The sequence below is a fragment of the Manis pentadactyla genome, chromosome 15, assembly GCF_030020395.1.
Source record: "Manis pentadactyla isolate mManPen7 chromosome 15, mManPen7.hap1, whole genome shotgun sequence".
NCBI classification, from domain to species: Eukaryota; Metazoa; Chordata; class Mammalia; order Pholidota; family Manidae; genus Manis; species Manis pentadactyla.
The window spans coordinates 6,980,300-7,002,212 of NC_080033.1; the positions used below are offsets into that span (position 1 = coordinate 6,980,300).

General features: G+C 54.9%; 1 protein-coding gene and 2 pseudogenes across 1 annotated transcript; all 3 read right to left on the reverse strand.

Annotated features, from left to right (window-relative positions):
* Window positions 1-1,632: 1,632 nt before the first annotated feature.
* Window positions 1,633-2,645, reverse strand: LOC130681116 (interferon-inducible GTPase 5-like; annotated as a pseudogene).
* On the reverse strand, window positions 2,331-4,301 carry LOC118928745 (interferon-inducible GTPase 5-like; annotated as a pseudogene).
* A 416-nt stretch (window positions 4,302-4,717) lies between these two features.
* LOC118928728 (interferon-inducible GTPase 5) lies at window positions 4,718-8,614 on the reverse strand. The gene is given in 7 exon segments (XM_036918258.2): window positions 4,718-6,842; window positions 6,844-7,126; window positions 7,129-7,398; window positions 7,401-7,651; window positions 7,653-7,734; window positions 7,737-7,931; window positions 7,934-8,614. Coding segments are annotated over 7 exon segments (1,254 nt in total). The 5' UTR covers window positions 7,971-8,614; the 3' UTR covers window positions 4,718-6,706.
* Between the last annotated feature and the right edge of the window lie 13,299 nt (window positions 8,615-21,913).

Below are 21,913 nucleotides of genomic sequence, written 5' to 3' on the forward strand. Positions count from 1 at the left end.
CTCAGTCCCCTTTTCCTTCCCTCCCCACTTTCCCTCCCCACCCCTCCCCTCTGGTAACCTCTAGTTCCTTCTTGGAGTTTGTGAGTCTGCTACGATTTTGTTCCTTCAGTTTTGCTTCATTGTTATACTCCACAAATGAGAGAAACCATTTGGCACTTGTCTTTCTCTGCCTGACTTATTTCACTGAGCATAATATCCTCTAGCTCCATCCATGTTGTTGCAAATGGTAGGATTTGTTTTCTTCTTATGGCTGAATAATATTCCATTGTGTATATGTACCACATCTTCTTTATCCATTCATCTACTGATGGACACTTAGGTTGCTTCCATATCTTGGCTATTGTAAAAGTACTGCGACAAACATAGGGGTGCATATGTCTTTTTGAATCTGAGAAGTTGTATTCTTTGGGTAAATTCCAAGGAGTGCGATTCCGGGGTCAAATAGTATTTCTATTTTTAGTTTTTTGAGGAACCTCCATACTGCTTTCCACAATGGTTGAACTAGCTTACATTCCCACCAGCAGTCTAGGAGGGTTCCCCTTTCTCTGCATCCTTGCCAGCATTTGTTGTTCTTAGTCTTTTCAATGCTGGCCATCCTGACTGGTGTGAGGTGATATCTCATTGTTGCTTTAATTTGCATTTCCCTGATAATTAGCCGTGTTGAGCATCTTTTCATGTGCCTGTTGACCATCTGAGTTTCTTTGGAGAAGTGTCTCTTCATATCCTCTGCGCATTTGTTAATCAGGTAATTTGCTTTTTGGGTGTTGAGGTGTGTAAGTTCTTTGTATATTTTGAATGTTAACCCCTAGGTGTGTAAGTTCTTTGTATATTTTGAATGTTAACCCCTTGTCGGATATGTCATTTACAAATATATTCTCCCTGTAGGAGATGCCTTTTTGTTCTGTTGATGGTGTCCTTTGCCATACACAGTCCTCAGTCTTAATTTGTGTTTCCCAAAGTATGTCTCCAAAGTGGTCTGGCCACCCTGCCCAGTCCGAACAGCTGAGTCATCTGCTCACTCCCCCTATGCCACTGGGGTCCCCCTGGCTTGCTCCTGCCCATGGGCATATCCATGCAGCGTTGGCATCCATGTTAGGGGAATCCCGGGGTCTTTCGAGAGAAAGGCACAGCTGAAGAGGTTGGGGGGCAGTGGGGAAAGCACTCAGAGGCCACGGAAGGCCTGGCCTGAAGTGGGGAGTCTGTGTGGATCTCTAAAGGGCAGAGGCCTGTGGTCTGGGAGGCATGAGACCCAGGGCAGGCGCCAGAGCCGCCCCTTGTGGTCCTCGGGCACTTAGGGCTGTGACACTCACCGCCCCAACCTGCGGACAGCCTCCTGACTCCCTCCCCAGCTGAGTAACGGTTCTTCCTTACCTTGTCCCACTTAATCTGTCCCATGTCCCCTTCCTGCTTCCCATGGCTGACATGGGGCCTCACCAGAGAAGGGAAGGAGGGGGCATCGGCCAGAGGTGGCATAAGATTCAGAGCACAAAAGCACAAGACGGCGCACGGGCTCAGTCCAAGGGAGTTGGAGCTTGAGTTTCTATGTTCCCGTCTCCCAACACCAGCCAGCCTGGAGACCGGAAGAGCCTGTATCCTCTCAGCCCTTCACTGCGACCGCCAGCTGGCCTGGGCTCAGCGCTGGGAGCCTTGACTGGGTTTACCTGGGAGCTTGTGGTTGGAGTTGGAGGGCTGAAACAGCCCACTTTGGGCATCCTTGACTGCCACATGCAGGCAAGAGCGGAGCATCTGGTAGATGGCAGCAAAGGAGAGGCTGCAGCTGGCCAGGGCACTCAGGATGGGCACGCTGAGGAGCTTCTGGGTGAAAGCAGGGGCATCCCCAGAGGCCTGGCCCAGCAGCTCCACCACCAGCGCCTCAGTGACCTCAGACTTCGGGCCCTGTACCACCTCCAGAATTCCATGCAGGGGTCAGTCCGTCTGCTCAGCCAGCTTGACGAGGGAGTCCTTGTCCAGGCCGAGGCTGCGACGGTAGCCTTCCAGGGAGCGGATGAGCATATATAGGTTGCACACCACATCCTGTATGCCCATCACAGGATGCAGGTTGATGCCACAGGCCATGGAGGCCACCAGCCAGATGCGCTGTCGCAGCGAGGCCGCCTTCTTCTCTAAGGTGGGCTTTGAGATGTTGGGCAGGGCCATCAGGAGCGCATGCCGCTGTGGCTCTCCAGTTCCTGCACCATGGGCTCCTCCAGTAGGGGGAAGTCATACTTGCCCAACTCAAACGTGGAGAGCACGAAGACCTTGGGCTCCTCCAGGCCCTCCGCTACAGGAGACCAAAGCCCCGTTCCATCAGTTTCTGCACCAGACAGCTGCCTGGGCCTAGGCACTTGTCATGAGTCAGTACAGCATGTGGCTTAAGAGTGTCAGCCCTGGAGCCAGGCTCCCTGAATTCAGATCCCAGCCTTCCTACCTAGCACCTGGGTAGCCCTGGGCAAGATACCAAACCAGAAACAGCTTCCGTAATATAAGGTATAAATCTGTACTGTAAGTGATAATTGCACCTTCCTCCCAGGGATGTAGTAGTGGCAAACTGAGTTAATGAAAATGGTGTCTGGCTTGTGGCGAGCCCTCAGCAAATGTCAGCTGCCTTCAGGGACAGGTGCCAGTGCCGCGTGGGCCCACAGCATTTGCATACACAGGCCAGCACATACTCTGTTTTTCTTAATGCAAGTGTTGGGTTTCACATGTGACGGACATGCCAACTCTCAGGAAGTGAATGGCAGCTGTAAGCATTATTTCACTGTGGGGCCTAGTGTAGTCACGTGGAGTGACCTTGGGCAACACCCTGTCCCACTGGGCCTCTGCTGGAAGATGGCAGGGGAGGGGCAGGCAGTCCCTCAAGAATCCACCCAGCCCAGCCCCCAGAACCTGCTCCCCACCCTGCAGCCACTGCCAGCAGCCATCCCGGATCTGGCCGAGGACTCTGAGAAGGTGCTGGGGCCACGGCCACGCGAGGCAGCAATGTCCACGTCTACCTCGGAACGGATGAAGTAGAAGCGCTTGTGCCGCTGCAGGATCTCACAGGCCAACTCGGCATGAGCGGCAGTGAAGCTCTCTGATGAAATGACGATAAAGAAGTCAAACTGGTCGAGCAGCACCCTCTGGAGGTATCTGTCAGCCTGGAAGGTGGATGTGTCCATGCCCGGCAGGTCCCAGATGACCACACTGGGGTACTTGGGGCGTGGGTAAGGTGTGGGGCCCACAGTCATTTCCACCACACCCATGCAGGCCGAGTGGGGGTCCTCGTCTCCCAGCCCCCGGATGGCATTGACAAAAGTCGACTGTCTGAGTCTGTCCTCCTGGTAACGCCAATGTCCAGCCTGGCATTCTCCAGCGAATGAAGTGTGGCCTGCAACTTGGTGGCTACTGCTGGCAGGTTCCCTGCCTCAAAAGCCTTCAGAGCTCTGGTGTCCCTTGATAGCACCAGTATTTTGGCCTGGCTGAGGCTTGACCAGACGATTTGGCGTGCCATGATGTGCCCAACCCCCAGTTCTCCGACCAAGACTTGTTGACCTTGGACTGGACAGGGAAGGGAGTATTTTTGCTCTGAGTTGTCCTCTCCTCTCTGCCTCCCTCAGCTTGCCCAAAGCATCTGAGGCATCACCAGGAACAGTACTGAGAGTGTAACGATATGCCAGGCCGGGTTCTCCTCCTGGAGTATCTCATTATCATTAAATCCTCAAAACAGCCAGAAAAGGAGATTCCCTTGCTATCTATATTTGGTACTGAGAGGAAAAGTCGCTTGCCCAAGGCCTCCAGCTAGTGCATGGGGTGTTGGAAATGGGACTGGCGTCTGCTGATCTTAGAATTCAAATTCTCACATAACTTGTTTTGGGGGTTCACCATGCACCCAGCACTGTGCTCGACAACATAGGGAGTGACAGAGCTGGAACCATTGTCATCCCTGAGCGTAGTTAATGTTCTTAAGTCCCCATTTTGCAGAGAAGGAAACAGGCTCGGGGAGGTAAAAGTTAACTTGCTAAGTGTCTTGCAGCCTGCACAGGGCCAGGACATGGCCCAGCTCCCACATCCTTTTGCCATACAAGCCCCCTCAGATCCCCGAGCTCCCACTACGGGTCAAGACCTCTTCTGGTACTGCAGTTCCAGCACCAGGAAGACACATCAGTGGGTCTGGTACGCTGGAGGCACTGCCCACCCTGCCTGGCTCCTGAGTACCCTGCGTCTGCTCAGGAATGGCAGCGCGCACCTCGGCAAGCCCTGTCCTGCCTCCAGGCCTCGGATTCCTCACTGGTGTGATGGACAGGGGCAGCTAGCACTGACATCCTGTGATTGCACAACTGCGTCCCATCTCAGCCATGCCTGGGACTTGCAGGGTGACACAGGGTAAATTGTGTCCCCTCTGTAGCCTTTATTTCCTCCTCCTGTGAGGGGTGGGGTTGTCAGTTTCCTTACCTGCAAAGTGAAGCGATGACTCCTCAGAGCCCTCCCAGCTCTGCTGTCTTGGGGTGACTCAGGGTGGTACTGCTGATGAGGTTTGGGAAGAAGCCAGCTTGGGAAGGGCTGGCAACATCAGGCTGAGCTTAATCTTTGTCTGTGGGTGGTCATGGAAGAATTTTGAGCAGGGAGGGGAGAGGTCCACTGTGGGCCTCAGAAAGGGCCTTCTGTGGCCTTAAGAAGAAAGACACTGGAGCTGGAAAGACAAGGAAAAGTGCTGGGGCAGGAGCTGAGTGGAGAGGGGGCAAGGCCTGAGCTGGAACAGGCTAGGGGGGGTCGAGATGGGGGACAGGGAAGGCAGAGATGGAGGCACAAGGGACACAACAAGGCTACCAGTTGGAGAAGACAGAAGTAACCCATTTTGTCTAACCTTAGACCTAGTGAGAATGTGCTATTCGTGTGTGACCTTTCCACCCCAGCCACTGGGGCCAGCGAGTCCTGTGTTTAGGATGACGGCTGAAGCTCTGCAGGTGCAGGGATGTGGGCTGTGTTTGACAACGGACTTGGAAAGGACCCTCTGTCTTGTGCGTCTGGGGGCCTGGGACTTCCCTACCACGATTCCCTGCACCTTCTTTGGTGCAGGAAGATCAGTGTGAACCCCAAAGTAGTCCTGGCAGAGCCTATGGGGATGCCTTCCAGGAAGAGAGGAATTGTTTTGCAAAGCAAGAGCCCTTCAGCAGAGACTTAGTGCCCCTTTACTTCTCCAGGTAGAGGTGGGCCCTCTTAGTCTGGAACTGGTTCCCAGGGTCAGGAGTAACTGGAGGCCCAAACTGTCACCAGATCCTGGAGAATCCACAGTGGCTATTTGCACACCTGGGCGAGCCACTAACCCGGCCCGAGTCCTCACTCTGCCACGGGCCTTGCACATGGCCTCCAGCGCCGCCTTTTGAATTCCTGGAAACTCACCTTTCTTTGCACTTAAATCCAGTCCTTCCCTGTCCCTTGTCCAAGCCCACAGAAGCCACTGGGGCAACCCGTTCTGTCCAAAGCCCCCATCTGGTAGTTCTTTAGTTAAAACATGTGACCCTTGACTTAGTGTGTGAGTTTAGACTTGAGGATGTCACATTCACGTTTGCATTCCCGCAGAAGAGCTGAGCCCAGAGCTACAGGCAGTGCTGAGGCACTTGGTTTTCCAGGGACACCCGGGCCAAACACACATACCTGTATGCACACACCCTCTGTCACTCACAGCCACACGCAGCTTTCAGAAACCCAACACAGTCACCCCCGCTCAGACCCACAGCCTTTGAGCACATCCCAGTATTCATGCACGTGTGCACACACACATGACTGTGCAGAAACAGCTAGCAACCCCCATGTGCAAACTACTCTCCACCTTAGACCCACAACATCAAAATCACAGACTAGTCAAGATTCCTTCCAGTCACAGGCACACTAGAAAGCTTATGGCCACACACACTCACACTTAGACACAGCCTTTCAGAAAGGACTCTGTCTGGGTGGCGCGTTGTGTCCTCTGCCTCCTGTCTCCTTCGATGCTCAGAGAGACAGCCCACCCGCCCTCTCACCACCCTGCTCAGGTTCTGCCTCCCCAGGCTCAGCGTGGAGGCCAGCCCAGGGCCACCTGGCCTCCCCTCTCCCTGCCACCCACACCTACCATCATGCACCGGCAGCAGGGCTGGCTCAGGAGGCCCCGTGTCACCTGCCCTGTTTAACACGGTAGCCAGGCACCTTTGTGCTGATCTGGGGCGCCGATTGGCTGCCCCTCCCACCTCCAGAGGAGGCCTTTGGGACACTGGGGTTCTCAGAAAAGGGCATGAGATTGCAACTAAAATAAGTACCTTAGCATCCCCAGTCCCCACTCACCACCCTTGGGAGCTGACAGACGGCCTCCTGTCTTGGGCCCAGGCTGGGCTGTTCTGCTTCCCCACACACCCCCCTTGGCCCCTTGGGCACCAGAGACAGAGATCCCACCGAGGAGCCCTTGGCCCACCATCCGCGTCTTGAACCGCCTCTGCAAGATCAGTTCCCACCCCAGTTCAGTGTTTTTCTCTTCCACATGGGCCCACCAGCCTCCCTGAGGCCCCTCCACACCCCGCCCCTGCCCTGCCCCGATGGCAAACGCGTTGCTCCGTCAGACCCCCTGCCCCCGCCCCTCACCCCCACCAGCAATGGCAGCTCTCATTTTCACCACATTGGCCGATTTTGGTTGGTGGTTTGGTTTTGTTAAGGCTCAGTTTGTGGGTGAGGTGGGGATGGGGGGGCTGCAATTTCACTTCTCTTCCAGCTTCCTCCAGCTGTCGAGAATGTACCTGAGAAAGAGACCGAGCTTCGGGAGCGCCCAGAGTGGGGCTTCCTCGCCAGCGCCCTCCGCGCACTCCCGCGTCTCCACGCCATCATCACCAACCGGTGCCAAAGCTGATGCCACCGGCCACCAGTGTACCGAACACAGGGATGCCCTTCCCAAAGGCACGGGCCCCCCGCACGGCGCCATCGGATGACGGTGAGTAGAGCCGCAGGACGGTTTCAGGCGAGACCTCGGTAGCCAGCGGGGAGCGGATGACCGAGCGCAGGTCCCCCGCCTGTTTGCCCCCCTGCTCGCCCAGCTTGGCCAGCAAGTTGTCGTCCAAGCCAAAGCTGCGGTGTTAGCCACGCAGCGAGCGGAGGAGCAGGGCGTCATCGTAGGCGGCTCCAGCCCTGGCACGGGCGGGGCCTGGATGACACCCAACGTCAGGGCCGTCCTGAGCACCTGGTCCTGGAGCATGTCCTCCTTCTGCAGGGCCTCCAGCGAGATACCGGGCTGTGACCGCAGGCCAGCGAGGCGCCGATGGGCGGGCAAGTCGTGCTCCCAGGTGGACACAAGCAGTGGAAAGTCATAGCAGGCCGGTGAGAGGTTGGACACGGGGAAGATGCGGGGGTCAGTCACAGCAGCCGCCCGCAGCCGCTCAGCACAGTGGTCTCGATCTCCTGCAGGACTGCGGCCTCGCTGAAGCCCGAGGGCCGCTGGGTGTGTGTGGCTGCCAGGTCCTCATCCACCTTGGTGCACACAAAGTAGAACTTCTTGCCCTGGCGCAGGATCTCGGATGCCAAGCGGGTCTCCACGGCCCCACAGCGGCGGGGCGAGACCAGCAGGAAGAAGTCATAGCGGCCGAAGTCCAGCTGCTTCAGGTACTTGTCAGCTGGGCAGCCCGGAGAGCCGGCCCCCGGCAGGTCCCACAGTCACATCAGGTAACTGTGGGTGTGGGTAGGACGAGGGGTGCGTTGTGGTCTCAGCGACACCGGTGAGAGCCACGCCGGGTCCTCGGCCCCCGGGCCACGAAGGGCATTGATGAGGGACGACTTGCCAGCGCCCGACTCGCCTGTGATGCCCGCCTCCAGGCGGATGCTCTCGGAAGAGGTCAGCAGCTTCCGGAGGTGAGAGGCGGCCTGGGGGATGTCGCCCCACTCGAAGGCAGTGCGCAGGGCCTCCAGCTCTTCCTTGGCCGTGAGGATGGTGTCTCCTCCCCAGGCACCACTGGCAACTTGGAAGTAGCCATGGTGAGCAGTGGTTCGGAGGGCACAGGGGTTGGGGGTGGGTCACAGGACGGCGATCCTCGGCATCTGTGTCTGGGAGAAGGGAGCCCTTCACACCTCCTGGGCCTTGGCGGCAGGGAGAGACAGACACCAGGACATGGAGGAAGTTCCTCGGGAACCCCACAGCCCTCTCCTCAAAAACCTGGGGTAGGGGCTTTGAAGTCTCTCAAGCCCAGGTTCACATCCCGTCTCTGCCAGTAACTTGCTGTGTGACCTGGGGCAGAATGAGGCACCTCTCTGAGCCTGTTTGCTTCTCTGTATAACACTGACTAACCTGCCTCCTGAGGAGCCTTCGGGATAACCAAGGAACAGGGGCCATTTTATGGGCAGCTTGTGACCCATGCAGTCACACGGGCCCCACACTTACAAGGCCCAGTTCTTGGCTGAATGCTCTGCTGATGCTGACTGCGATTTTTAATATTTGAGCCAGGGGCCCTGCATTTTCATTTTATACTGGGCCCAAGCAGAGAGGAGCATAGGTGGTGGAGAAGGGTACCCAGGCCCTGGGGTCAGATCCTGCCTGTGCCACTTACTCACTGCACGACTTGGGGCACATTACCTCTGCGCCCCACTTTCCTCGTGTAAGATGAGAATAAAAGCTACCATAATAGCAAACCACCTCCTAGGGTTGTGAAGAATTAAATGAGTTAATACACACAAGGCACTTAAATAGTGCCTGGCTCAGAGCAGGGGGTCCGTGCCGGCAGCAGCATTACCATTATCAGTATTCCTAGCTGTGCAACTGCGAGCAAGTCCCTGCCCTCTCTGAGCCTCACCACTACATTCACACCAAGGAAGAGAGCCCTACCCACCTCTCAGGGCTGCTGTGACAGTCATGGTCTCCATCCCTGTATCCCAGGCCAACTGTGAAGACCTTCGTGGGTTCAGCTCAGGGGAGAAGCCCCGCCGGGGCAGTGCCCAGACCCTGGGAGGCCTGCTCGTCACACGCCCAGCCCTGCCGTGGTGGCCCCATGCGGCCAAGCCCCTCCGGCCTCCTGGTGCCCATCAGCTGGGGTCTCCTCGGAGCCGCCCTGGCTGGGAGCTCCCCGGGCACCCCCTCTTCCCAGTCACACTCCCTTCTGGGCCATCATCTCTGAATACACCTCCCCACTGGCTAAGACTCTTCAGAGAACCCTGGGGGGGCACCCACACCGGAGATCACCGCTCCACCAGACGGTGATGGCCTCCCACAAAAGCTCGGCCGGGACGCAAGCCCAAGTCCACGGGCTCCCTCGCCCTCTGGAGGGCTGCCCTCCCTGCAGCCACATGTCTCTGCCTCCCCTTCACCTCCTGGGCTGGCCCTGTCCTCCTTCGCCCCACAACGGGCATCAGTTCTTTTCACACGGTTCCTGCCAGCTTGGATCCCCCACCCCCTGCCCCTCAGCTTTACTCACCCCTCCTGCACCCTGTCCTCCCAGGGCATCCAGGGTGTGGCCCTGGTAAAGGAGAGCTGGTGACTGGGACAGTTCCCAGCAGCCAGAGCCAGACAGTGGCCCCCTGGGGGGGACTGGGGCTGAGGGAGCTGGGATGGGCACTCGAAGCCCCTGCCTCGGGCCTATCTGTGGGCCCAGCTGGAGAGCCCTGCCCTCCGGGACTCGCCTGCGTGCAGGCCCTCGCTCCCCACTATCCCTGCTGATGGGGTCTCCTCTCCTGTCAGCCTAAGGACAGACCCTGCTGCGAGGACCCATTATATGAACAAGCAGCAGCCTGTTGGTCAGCCAGCCCCTAGGGCAATAATGTGATGGTGATGTCAAGGAGGGGCTCCTAGGGTGGGTCAGGGGCCCACGGCCCAGCTGCTCGTGGGACCACCACTTGGATCAGCCACGCGTGGCCCACAGTCCCCCACAGGGACCCACAGAGATCTGTCTAACACCCAGATTTGTTCAAAACCTGTCCATTGTCTCCACACACACCCCAGGACAAAGTCCCAGCGATGAAGCCTGGCACCTGAGGGCCTGACCCTACTTGCCACCCTACCCTCCACTTCTCCTCCGTCAGGGGCCTCTGTCTCCCCCACAGTCATTCATTTCCCTTCTCTGCACCATCCGCTCACCCACCTCACACTTGCGGCGCATGCTCCATGGGTGACTGGGCTTAGCGCGGCTGGGAGGAAAGGAAGCACTGGGGGAGGCCAACAGGGCCACCGCCGGCCCGACCCCGCTTGACCCTGGCACCAGCGGGCTGGCACCCGCACCCCAATGCAGTATCTGCTATCCAGGCCCCAGCCTCTGGCTTCTTCCGTCCCTGGGATTTTGAAGTCCTCTCTGACCCATCCCAGCCCGTCCTTCAGGTCCCCGCTCAGGTGCCACCTCCTGTATGACGCCATTCTCCATTCTGCTCTCCCCCTCCGCTTCCTCGTGACTGTGTGAAATGGCATCAGTGTGTCACAGAGGGAGATGGAAGTAGGGAGAAATGTGATGAGAAAAGAGGGAGAGGCAGAGGACCCCCAAGTAAAGGGAGAGATGGGGTGGGAAAGAGACTCCCCAAGAGAAAACAGTCAGGCAAGAAGCCAGAGCAGACAAGAGACCAAGTCAGAACTACAGCTTCCAGGGCTCAAGTTAGAGAAGATAGGGAGCGAGATGGAATCAAGGGGGGGTGGCCAAGACACGCAGAGAAGGAGCTGAAGGTCCAGAGACCGGCACACCCAGAACCCTGACCCGGGCTCCCCTGACGCCAGCACCTCCCCCTGCAGCCGCCAAGCATCCCTGTGACTGGTTCTTTTCCAGCCCACTCCACCCTGTCTGCCCGCAGGCCTCCTCTCTGCCCAGGCCCGGCGCCACCCACGGGGCCTCCCCAACCCCAACTCTGGGACAGCCACAGGCTCCTGCTACTCAAAGGATTTTCCTGATGATCTGAAGGTCGGTCTGGGGAGGAGCCTCTGAAAACAACTGGGGAGGAGGTGGAGACCCAGAAGGGGAATAGATGAGTTCAAGGCCACACCGAGGAGAATGAGCGTCTGCTCACCACATAGCCTAGAATTTTAAACCACAGATGAGAGAGAAGTGCAGATCAGCAGCCACACAGGCTCATTCACATCCTCACTGATGGACACAAATGCACAGAAACCGAGAGATTAAAGGCATTTTCAGACATTCCCAGACACCGAGCACACAGACCAAGACTCTGCCCCCAAAGCCACAGACACACATATCTGGCTCAAGAGGGAAGGGAAAGACAGACTCTCAAACAGAGTCATTACAGAAAAGCAAAACTCAGACAAATGTACAGATAAGTCTCACACACTGACCACATACACAGACTTTAACCTGGGACCTCCCTAACCCCTCCACATCCATTCATGACCCTCATTCATTCTGCTCCAGCTCCGATCCCAAGTGCCCGGCCATGAGCCAGGGCCCCAGAAAGGCATTTGACCCAGGCTCTGCCCCTGGGGATTTAGGGTGGAGGAAAGGGAGAGGCATCACCCCCCAGGGGGTCTGTGGGCCAGGACGGCTGCAGGGCACCTGCAAAGATGCATCTGGTGCAGGCTGGTTTGCTGCCTGGGGTGCTTTTGCCAGCTCCTGAGAGTGCCAGCCAGAGAGAGGCGGCACCCTCGCCCGTCTGCCAAGCCTCCTCTTCCCTCATCATTCAGCACATATCCAGCACCTCTCCAGGCTCCGTGCTGGGAAGACAACAGTGACTGAGACAGCCCCAGGATCTGCCCCCACAGGGCTCAGAGTCCAGTGGGGAGTCAGATCCAACCCCAGACAGTGATGACCCAGAGCGGGCAGGCCGAGGCGGGGGGCCCAGAGGACTGGGGGGGGGGGCACAAAGCGGGCACCTGAGCCAGCCTGGGGGTCAGGGAGGGCTTCCTGGAGGAGAGGGTGCCTGAACTGAGATCTGAAGGATCAGTAGGAGTGAGTCAGGTGGCCTGCTGGGGAGTTGCATCCCAGGCCACGTGCCCAGCCCAAGGTAAGACCCTGAGTTGGAAGGGAGCACTTCTTCGTTCGCCCAGTAACCCACTCAGTATATTTGGTCATTCCACAAACATTTGTTTAGACCTGACCCTCGGCCGGCCGCTGTCCTGGTTCTGAGACGTGAGTCACACTCACCCTGCTCTTACTGACCTGGCAGGCCGCTGGGGGCGGCCCGCGTGACTGCCCACAAAGGCCGAGTGTGCGCTTGCTGGGCGCTCTCAGGGAGGGAGCCGGGCACGGTGTGAGGCCCATCGGATGGAGTGACTCGTTTAACAGGGACTGGAACTCTGTCCTCCCACCTGTCATCCCAGGACAGACAGAAAGCCCAGGAGCTGAGACTGGAAGAGAGGAAGACAGAGACAAATGAGCTCAGGGCATCGATTCGCCGGTTCTTTCCACAGGATCCCTACGTAATCAAATCTGTCCGATGCCGTGTTCTGTCCCGCTAACAGGGGAAAAAATGCTGTCAGTAAAACTGACATGATATTTCTTTATCACTTAAAATTTCTGTTTTACGCTTACTGGAAGGGTTCTTTGTAGATTTAGAAAACAGAGATTTTAAAAAATCATTTATCACTTGTGTGTGTCTCTAACCAGGAAAACACAAGGGAATCAAACCGGCTCAGCTGTTCCTAAACCACCCCGAGTCTGACTGCGCGGAGCCGCCTCTGCCTCCCAGCAGCGCGGCCCTCTGGGCTTGCCTTCCCACACGCGGCGTCCTCCGCGCCCTCGGGAACGGCGACGAAGCTATTTAAAGCACCTGCCTTATCACATCCCGGCAGTGACAGCTACGTCACTGTTCTGCCTGGCTGACGGCGATTGTGCCTCAGCTGTGATTCCTCCTATTTCCGAATCGCTAAGAGGTGAGGGGCGGAGGGGAGGTCATCTCAGAGCTGATGGTGGTGTTCCCGGAGCATCCTCTCTGGGTCCACCAGGCCGGGAGTCCAGCGATGACAGGGTCGGCCCTTTCCTACAGGCAGGACGTTTTCGCAGCATATGCTTAACCTGTGTGCCAAGGGCCCCCTGGTTGATGTCCTACAGCACGCAGAGTGGGGGACACAGACCTGTCCCCTGACAGTGACAGCCACAGTAGATAAGGTAGGGATGGAGTCGCCCAGAGAGGTGATAGTCAAGGGGGTGCCTAGCCTGGGAGCTGGGGCAAGTGGAGTCAGCAGAGGCTCTTTGGAGAAAAGCCATTCACTCAACACACTTTCCTATGGGTGCCTGTGGGACCAAACAGTCCCTGCCCTTCCCTCATGAGGCCCCCAGTCCTCTGCCTCCTCCTCCCCCAGTTCCCCTGCCCACTCCTAATCCTCCTTTCCTTGAGATCCTTTCTCTCAGCGTCCCTTAAAAATCCTAAAGCACATCCCTAGGAATGTGTACACAGTGTGGCCTTCACCTTCTCTCCATCGCTGTAATCCTGGGGACACCTGGAAGTCCCCAGGGAGTCACACATTCGTTCATTTAAATCGGCGCAGTGACACGGTAGTGACAAACCACGGATGACCCTTGCCCTCCTGAAACTTGTATTTTTTGAAAGATACAGATAAACAAAAGTAAGATGGTGTCCAAGCGTGATAAGAAAAAAGGCAAGAAAGTAAAGGTTAAGGGGCTGGGTGGGGGGTTTGTAGGTTGCCTGCAACCATGGCTGCCGACAGTCTGTCCCGCTTCTGTAGGCACATGCCACTCTTCCCATGGAGAGAGGGTGTCTCCGTCCTCTCCCCTGGGATCCCGGCTGGCCCTGTGACTTGCTCTGATTAATAGGATGGAACAGAAGTGGCATTCTAGGGTTTCCAAGCCCAGGTCTTAAGAGACGGCAGCCTCTGCTTCCTTCCCAGAGCCCTGAGGGGCCAGGCTACCCTGCTGGAGAAGCCGTGCAGATGAGCCTGAAGCCATCTGGGGCATTGCAGCGTGGGAGTAGAAGAACCAGCTGAGTCCAGCCAACCCACAGACTCACAAGAAATAATAAATCATTGTTTCAGGTCCCTAAAGAGTCCAGTGAATTTAGGGGAGGCGGTATGCTATTTTTGATAGAATGGTCTGGAAAGCTCTGAGAAAGTGACATTCTATTTGAGCAGAGATCTAAATGAAGTAAGGGAATAAGCCGTGTAGATACGGGGGCAAGAGCATTCCATGCAAAGGTCCTGAGGCAGGTTGAACCTGGTGTGTCTGGGGAGAATCATGGAGGCTGGTGTGGCTGGAGCAGAGTGACAAGGGAGGGTGCTTCTGGAGATGAGGTCTGAGAGGCCATCAGGGCCCAGATCTCATGAGAGGCCCCAGTGAGGGCGCAAGGCCTTTTGGGGAGTGTCATGAAAGGGGGCCAGGAATGACGTGGGAATCCTTCTGTACTCAGTGACACAACAATTTGCTCAGAGCTAGGGCCAACAAGTGAGACCCTGCCCTTGGGTGCAGATTTAAGGGGGTGCCAAAAAACTCAGTTATCCAGATCAGTGATATTTTAATGCAATTCTTTAAAAAAGAAAAAAAATTTATTAGTGTTTTAATGAACAAAATATCAAAATTTTAAATAAAGACCAGTCCCATGCCAAGCAGTGTTGGTGCCTGAAGGAAAAATGTATCCCTGGCTTTGATGGTGTGGATAAAATGAGAGTTCCTGTGGCCAGGATTCTCACCTGGCCCTGGTTGACTAGCTCACTGCACACCTGTGGGCAATACATGGCTGTTGACTCTATAAAAAGAGCTCTACCCAGTGCTCTGGGCGCAACATGGTGGCAGGGCTGCAAGGCTGCAGGAGAGCAGAGCAGAGGCTGGAGAGGTGGCAGAACCGAGGACAGAGGCCCAGAGGAAGGCTGTGTGGGACGGCTGTGCAGACAGGGAGACCCAGAGGCAGAGACCGGCTTGCTGCATGCAGACTCGCTCCGAGTGAATGGGATTCTAGTGACTGACCTGCCAACTGGAAATAAAGTTGGGTATAACCCTTTCACCCCAAATAACGTTTTGCTGTCAATTTCTTTGGTCACACTGAATCCATAGCGAACTTGCCCGGGGCTGAAACCCATTGCAAGACAGATGGACACAAACTCACCAATATTTTCAAAATCTATTTCTTGACATCACATTTTTAATCTAGAGAACGTTCATGTTTGAGACAGTTTCTCTTGATCAAATGATGCTCAATAATTTTTAATTAACTTACACTGAAATAAAATTTAATACATTGGGTATCAATAAAAAGATTTTAACTCAAAATAATGTGTGTTTTAATATACCCTCCCTTTTTATAATTTTCAATATTTTTTTCAGTGACTTGAGTGTTCTGGGAAGAAATAACCATTAAAGAAACCCCAAGCATGTTATACAGAGCCTTTTGCATGGGCTCCGGTGTGGCTCCGCACAACGCCGGTCGGAACTCCAAGTTGTTGAGATCAGAGAGGTAGGACTGTTTTCCTGAAGGAGGCAGGCAGAGAGGGAGGGCTGGGAAATCAGGGCCTTCAGGGAGAGAGAGACAGATGCCCGCAGGAGAAGGCCAGGCTCAAGGAGAAACACCTGAGGCCAGTCTGGCATCTCCTTTTCCTTAATTAAATGCACACATTCCCTTCAACCCACAACCCCCTCCTGAGAATCATATCCCACAGACTGAAGTTATTTAATTGACTGCTTCCTGGCATCTGCAGGGTAGAAGAGATGCCCTGGGGGCCTCACCCAGGCGAAGATCACACCAGGGGGGATGGGGGGACCTGCTCCTTGAACCCCCAATTTACCATTTCTTACTTTTAATTTTTAACCGTAACTTTCGCTTCCATTTCATCATATATTTTAGAGTTTTCTTTAAATGCATTAAAGGGATATATCATCCCAGCTTTTAAAATATATTAGAAAAATTTTGAAAGACACATGGAAACGGAAAAATAAAAAGCACTCCTGTCATCAGGACGTTTACTGCCAACCCTCAACAGTGGGAGGGGGAAGAAAGGAAGCATGATGTCCCTCCGCAGGACTGTGACTGGAGAAATGTTGGCACATCCCCATCACGGGCCATTAAAAACACACCATGTCGCCACAGGAAGGGTGACTCAAAACAGCTTGGGGATTCCCATGAGGGGCTGTTGAGAGAGAGAAGCATGATGCATAGCTGCAGTTACCATATTCTCAGAAGACAAAAAAGAATACCCTATATGCCCATTCACATGTGTAGACGTGTATACATACATACCAATACACACGTATATATTTTTATATGTACAAACTAGTCCCCTCATCCACTGGTCGTAGCCTCCAAGACCGCCCGTGGATGCCTGAAACCACATAGTATCAAACCTTATATATACTACGTTTTGTCCTATACATTCATTCTAAAGTTTAATTTATAAATTTGCCACAGTAAGATTAAAAACAATAACTAATAATAAAATAGAACATTTACAACAATATACTATAATAAAAGTTATGTGAATGTGGTCTCTCTCTCTCTCTCAAAATATCTTACTGTACTGTTTCCACTCTTCTTCTTGGGATGAGAAAATGCCCCCGTGTGGAGATGAAGTGAGGCGGATGGCGTAGGCACTGTGACTGACATAGCCTGAGGCGACTGCTGAACTTGGGCCATGTGGATGGTCCGCTTCCGGGACGTGGTTGACCACAGGTACCTGGAGCCGTGGATAAGTCGGGGGTCCTGTATGTAGCAAATGGCTACATAGGATTGCTTGCTTTGGGGAATGACAGCAGGAGATACATGAGGTGGTTAACATGAAATTCCTGGGTGGGGGGATCCCTTGGGAGAGTCTACGGAGAAAAAAGGGAGAGGAGGGAAAGGAAAAGACAAAGCTCTTTGACTCAGAGAATCCAATGCGTGTCCATATGTAGCAAAATGACAACTATCCTGTCCGGGTAGAGGTTCTCTCAGGCGAGGAGAGAGGAAAGGCATGTGGCAGGGGCTGCTGGGGACTTCAACTGTTCCCACGCTTGCTTGCTTGCTTTCAGTTGCATAGTGAAAGACATTGTTTATTCTTTATTTGCTTTTATTTGCTTTTGTATGTTTTTTGTGTGTGGGTGGGTGGGTATTTCTTTTTATTTTGGTATCATTAATCTACAATTACATGAAAGACATTATGTTTACTAGGCTCCCCCCTTCACCAAGTCCCCCCCACATGCCCCTTCACAGTCACTGTCCATCAGAGTAGTAAGATGCTGTAAAATGCTTTTGTATGTTTTAAGTGATTTATAAATGCTTAAAATGTGAATAACATACTTGCACGTAGGCCCTTATGGAAAATTAGAAATGTACAAGAAAATTAAATTATCTGCCCAGGTTAGCCCCACCCCAGCCCCTACGTCCCTTTCTCCCCCTGCAGACTCCAGGGTCCAGGTCCCTAAATGTCTGTTTCCGCCTGCAAGCATTTCCTGAGCACCTGCCTGGGGGGCCTATGGACTCCGCTGAGATGGCTCACATCCTGGCCCCATCCCGTGAGCCTCCAATCTCACAGAAACAGCCCTGCCACCTGGGGCTCCTCTGCACCCGACCTTAGGGAAGGCATCCTCCAGGCGGGCCAAGCTGGCGACAGAAGGAAAGGGCTTTGGGAGCAGAACACAGATCCTGGCTGTGTGACCCTGGCACTCCACCTCCTGAATAAGAGTAAAGGCTATTATTTACTTGTGTTGATCTCTATATTGACTCTTACAATCCTCACATCAACTCTCTGATCTGGAACCTTTATTGCCCCTTTTCACCAATGGGGAAGCCTGAGGTCAAGGTCACAAAACTAAGTAACTGCGAATCTGGCCTTCAAACCCACACACACTGGGACCAGAGCCCACAGTCTCAGCCACTGTGCTGGACTCTGGGTGTGTCTCCTGCCTGCATGGTGTGGGGAAGTTAGGGTTCCCATGGCCAGGATCCTCACTGAACTAAACCACCTGATGATGTAACTGGCCTGTTGCTGGGCTACCACTTCCACACCTTCAGGCAATAAGCTATCATTGCGCTGTATAGAGAACTCGGCCCAGGGCTCTGGGCGGAGGCAGAGACGCTAGTGTCCGACCTGCCTACCGCTGGGAGAACAAGCCGGGTGATAAACCCCTTCACCCCAAAGAACGTTCTGTTGTCAATATATTTGGTCACACTGTATCCAGAGCGAACTGGCCTGGGGCTGAAAGCCACTGGCAAGACACAAGGCACTTTTTGATAGGATTTTCCTATGGAGGCTTGAGGAGAATGCCCCAGCCCCAGAGGTCAGGGGAGGGGACATCCCAGGGCCTCCCACTCGTGGGCAGGGTGGGGGCAGGCCGCTAAGCCCTCTGCACGCTCTACCCCAGTCACTCCTCCCTCCCAGGGAGGGTTCGTAGTGCAGAGGTCATGTGCATAGGCTGCTGCCCACTGAACTATTTGCGGATGTAATACTGTGTCTGGGATTTACTTTAAAATGTCTCAACACAAAAAGGAAGGAAGGGAGGAGGGAGGGCGGAAATAGGAAGGAAAGAGGGGAGGGAGGAAGGAAGCAAAGACAGATAAGGAGGAAGGGAGGGAAGGGGAGAGAAAGAGGAAATAATTGGCGAAATGTGGGTAATTTTTGATGCCGGGGGCTAGATACCTGAAGGCTCATTATACTACTTTCTCTAGTGTGTGTTTCAACATTTCCTTAATGTTTAAGTGGGGCAGACAGTTCATCCTCTGGAGTCAGATCGGTGTGGGCTAAATGCCACTGCTGCCACCTGCCAACAGTCAGTCCTTCATCCTCCTAGGGCCTCGGCGGCCACCATCCGGACCTGCGGACACCACGGCAGAGAGAACAGGGGCACGGCCGACCCCTCCTGCGGCTCCGAAAGCTTCTGCCCACGTGTCAAGGGCAGCCCCCTCCACTCAGTGCTGGGCCTTCAGTCTACGTGAATCAGAAGCTAGGAGCCATAGATGAATCCAGCTACTCGAGGTAAGACCTTGGGAGGGTAAGTCAGAGGTCCCCATCCCTCGTCTGTAAAATGAGGGTCTATAGAGCCTGCCTCGCCTGACGTTAGATAAGATGAATTACGTGGAACACCCCACCCGGTGCTCATCAGAAATGCTACCTCCTCCCCTCTTTCCTTGCAGTATTGTTAGGGACTGAGCATTGTGGGTCCCCCACACCAGAACCCGACCCCCCCCACTGTGATGGTATGTGGAGGTGGGACCTTGGGAGGTGACTAGGTTTAGATGGGGCAATGAGTATGGGGCGCCTATGCTGGGATTAGTGTCCTTATAAAAGAGGAAGAAGCCCCAGAAGTCGCTCTGTCTGCCGCATGAGGGCGCAGCGAGGAGGTGGCTGTCTGCAAGCTGGAAGGAGGGCCCTGCCGGATCCAGCTGTGCTGGCACCCTGACCAGGACTTCCAGCCTCCAGGACTGAGAGAAAATACACATCTACTGTTTAAGTGCCCCCAGTCCCCAGCTGAATAACATTCTAACAACTGCCACTTACTGAATGCTGACTACCTACTAAGCACTCAATGGATACATTCACTTTTTCAGAAACAATTCCTACTCCCATCTTACAGACTAAGGCAAAGGAAGGGATCTTCCCAATATCATTGTTTGCCTGGGGTCCCTCAGCTCCATGTCCACCCTTCTCTGTTCCGCCTTGCTGGGGCTGGGAGTTTGAAAACTGCATTTCCAGGCTCCCACGCCCCCTGACTTCTGCGAAGAGGAAGCACTCCAGGTCAGAAGGCAGAATGTGCTTCCCCCACCCCTGCTTCTGGCAGCATCTATGGAGCCAGTTGTGCATCCCCTGTGGCCCCGAGCCCTGGCCACGCCGCTCTGCATCTGAGGTTCCAGCCTGCGGGACAGCAGCCGGGGGGCCCTGGGTTGTGCTCACACCACTTTCTCGCTTTGGGTCCCTTGGCCCCAGGGAAGGTAGCTGCTTCCTGCAGATGCTGATCTCTGGGATGCTCCCTACCATATTGCATTTTTGCAAAACGGACACATTTCTGCCCTAGAGCCCTTCAGAGCCTCATCACCCTCACTTCCCGGCCAGGGTGGAATCTCTCGCCCTCCCCTTGGCCCTGGGTGAACAGGGCGAGGCAGAAACATTGCTGCCTGGCTCTAGAGGCTGGGTCACAGCAGGTGATGTGGCTTCTCTCTCCTGGGATGCTCTCCCGGGAATGCCTATCCCTGAGTAACAAGTTACCACAAACGTACCAGCTTAAAATAGCACCCATCGGTTAGCCCAGAGTTCTGGAGGTCAGAAATCTGGGTGCGCTTTTCTGGGTTCTCTGCTGACGATCTTGCAAGGCTGAGGTCAAAGTCTTGGCTGGCCAGGCTCTTCTCTGGGGCTTGGGGTCCTCCCTGAAGCTCACTCAGGTCCAGTTCCTCGCATTTTAGGACCGAGGTTCCATGGCTCTTGGCTGGGGTCACTCTGGGCCCCTAGAGACGGCTCTCAGGTCCTTTCCACTTGGCCCCCTCCAAGGTCAAGCCAGCAATGCCACATCAAATCCTTTTCATGCTTCAAACCTGACTTCCGCTACCCAGCCACAGAAAACCCTGCTTTTCCAGGGCTGCTTAGTGTGGGTAGATTAAGTCCACCCAGATACTCTCCTTTTTCATGAGCTTCAAGTCAGCTAATCAGTAACCTGAACTACATCTGCAAAATCCCTTTTGCCACGTGACATATCACAGGTGTCACCTTTCATCACATTCACAGGCCCAGGATTAGGGTGGAAAAAGTGTGTGTGTGGGGGTGCATTTTAGAATTCTGCCTACCACAAGCCAAGACCGCCCATTGTGAGGAGTTCCACGCCATGTGAAGAGTCTCCCTGGAGGTGTCCATCCGTAGCCCCAGCAAAGGCCTCAGCCAGCAGCCACTGTTGGGCCTGTGAGTGGACAGGCCTCAGGACGACCCCAGCCCCCGGCCCTCAGACCACTGCAGCCCCTGCACTAGATTCCTCCCCCTGAAGTGTTCCCTGCCTCTCGGTGTCGGGTGCCGCAGTAACCGGACTGCCCCCTCCTTCCTCGCGGCTCTCCAGCTCCCCTCCCTCCGGCACCAGCCCACCTCAGCCCTGTGTGAAACTCCGTCTGCTGAAACACCTTGGTGCCTTTCCTCTCCTGACTGATCCCTACTGATCTAGTCCCTGTTCTTCTTTTTGCCTGAACCCCACTTTGTCCAGAATGTGGGGCTACCACGTACTTCAGGAGAGGCTGGGGCCTCTGTCGACCCCAGGGGCTGAATCTGTATCGGGGAAGCAATCCCGGTACTCCATCACCTCGGCAGGGGTCGGCCAGGGGGACGTGAGGGGCACCTGCTAGGGGATGGGCTTTCCGGGAAGACCACCTCTTCCAGCTTTGGATATGGTTGCAGGAAGGCATACAGCCCTCATCACGCCAACCCCAGCATGCCGAGGACGGCAGGGCAGCAAGGTAGGGCCTCCGTGACTCCTTCGAACTGCTGAATTAAGGATCTCTGGCGACCTGCTACCTCTATGCTCTCTGTTAAGCTGTATAATATCAGCTAGTCCTTGGCGCTCCTACCTTTGTGTTTGCAGTTCCCTCTGCCTGGGGGGGCCCACCTCTAACGCAGACCTCTGCAGGGCCCTCCCCCTCGCCCCCTTCAGGGCTTTACTGGGATGTCGTCTTACCATGGCCTCTCAGAGAAGCGCGCCGGTCCCCAGCACACCCTGAGCCTCTTGCCTGCGCTGTGCTTTCTCCCAAGCGCTCAGCGCCGGCTGACATATGACATGTGGTGGTGATTATGTTTCTTCCCCACTGAAACATAACCTTCCTGAGAGCAGGGGGCTTTGTTTGCTGTGTATCCCCCGTGTCTAGAACTGTGGTCCCTGAATAGCACATGATCAATAAATATTTGCCAAATGAGTGCCGAGTGAACGGTGCCGGTTCTATTCATTGCACTTTTTATTACTTTCAGCTGAAAGCAAATGGTTCCTGGCATGGCCTCCTGTTCCCCACTGTCACCTCTCTGCTCAATCCTTTGGGTCTAATGCTTGCTCTAAAATGACGCCCACTCCAGGCTGAGCATTTGATTGTATGCCCACCCCGGCTCCCAGACACTGTC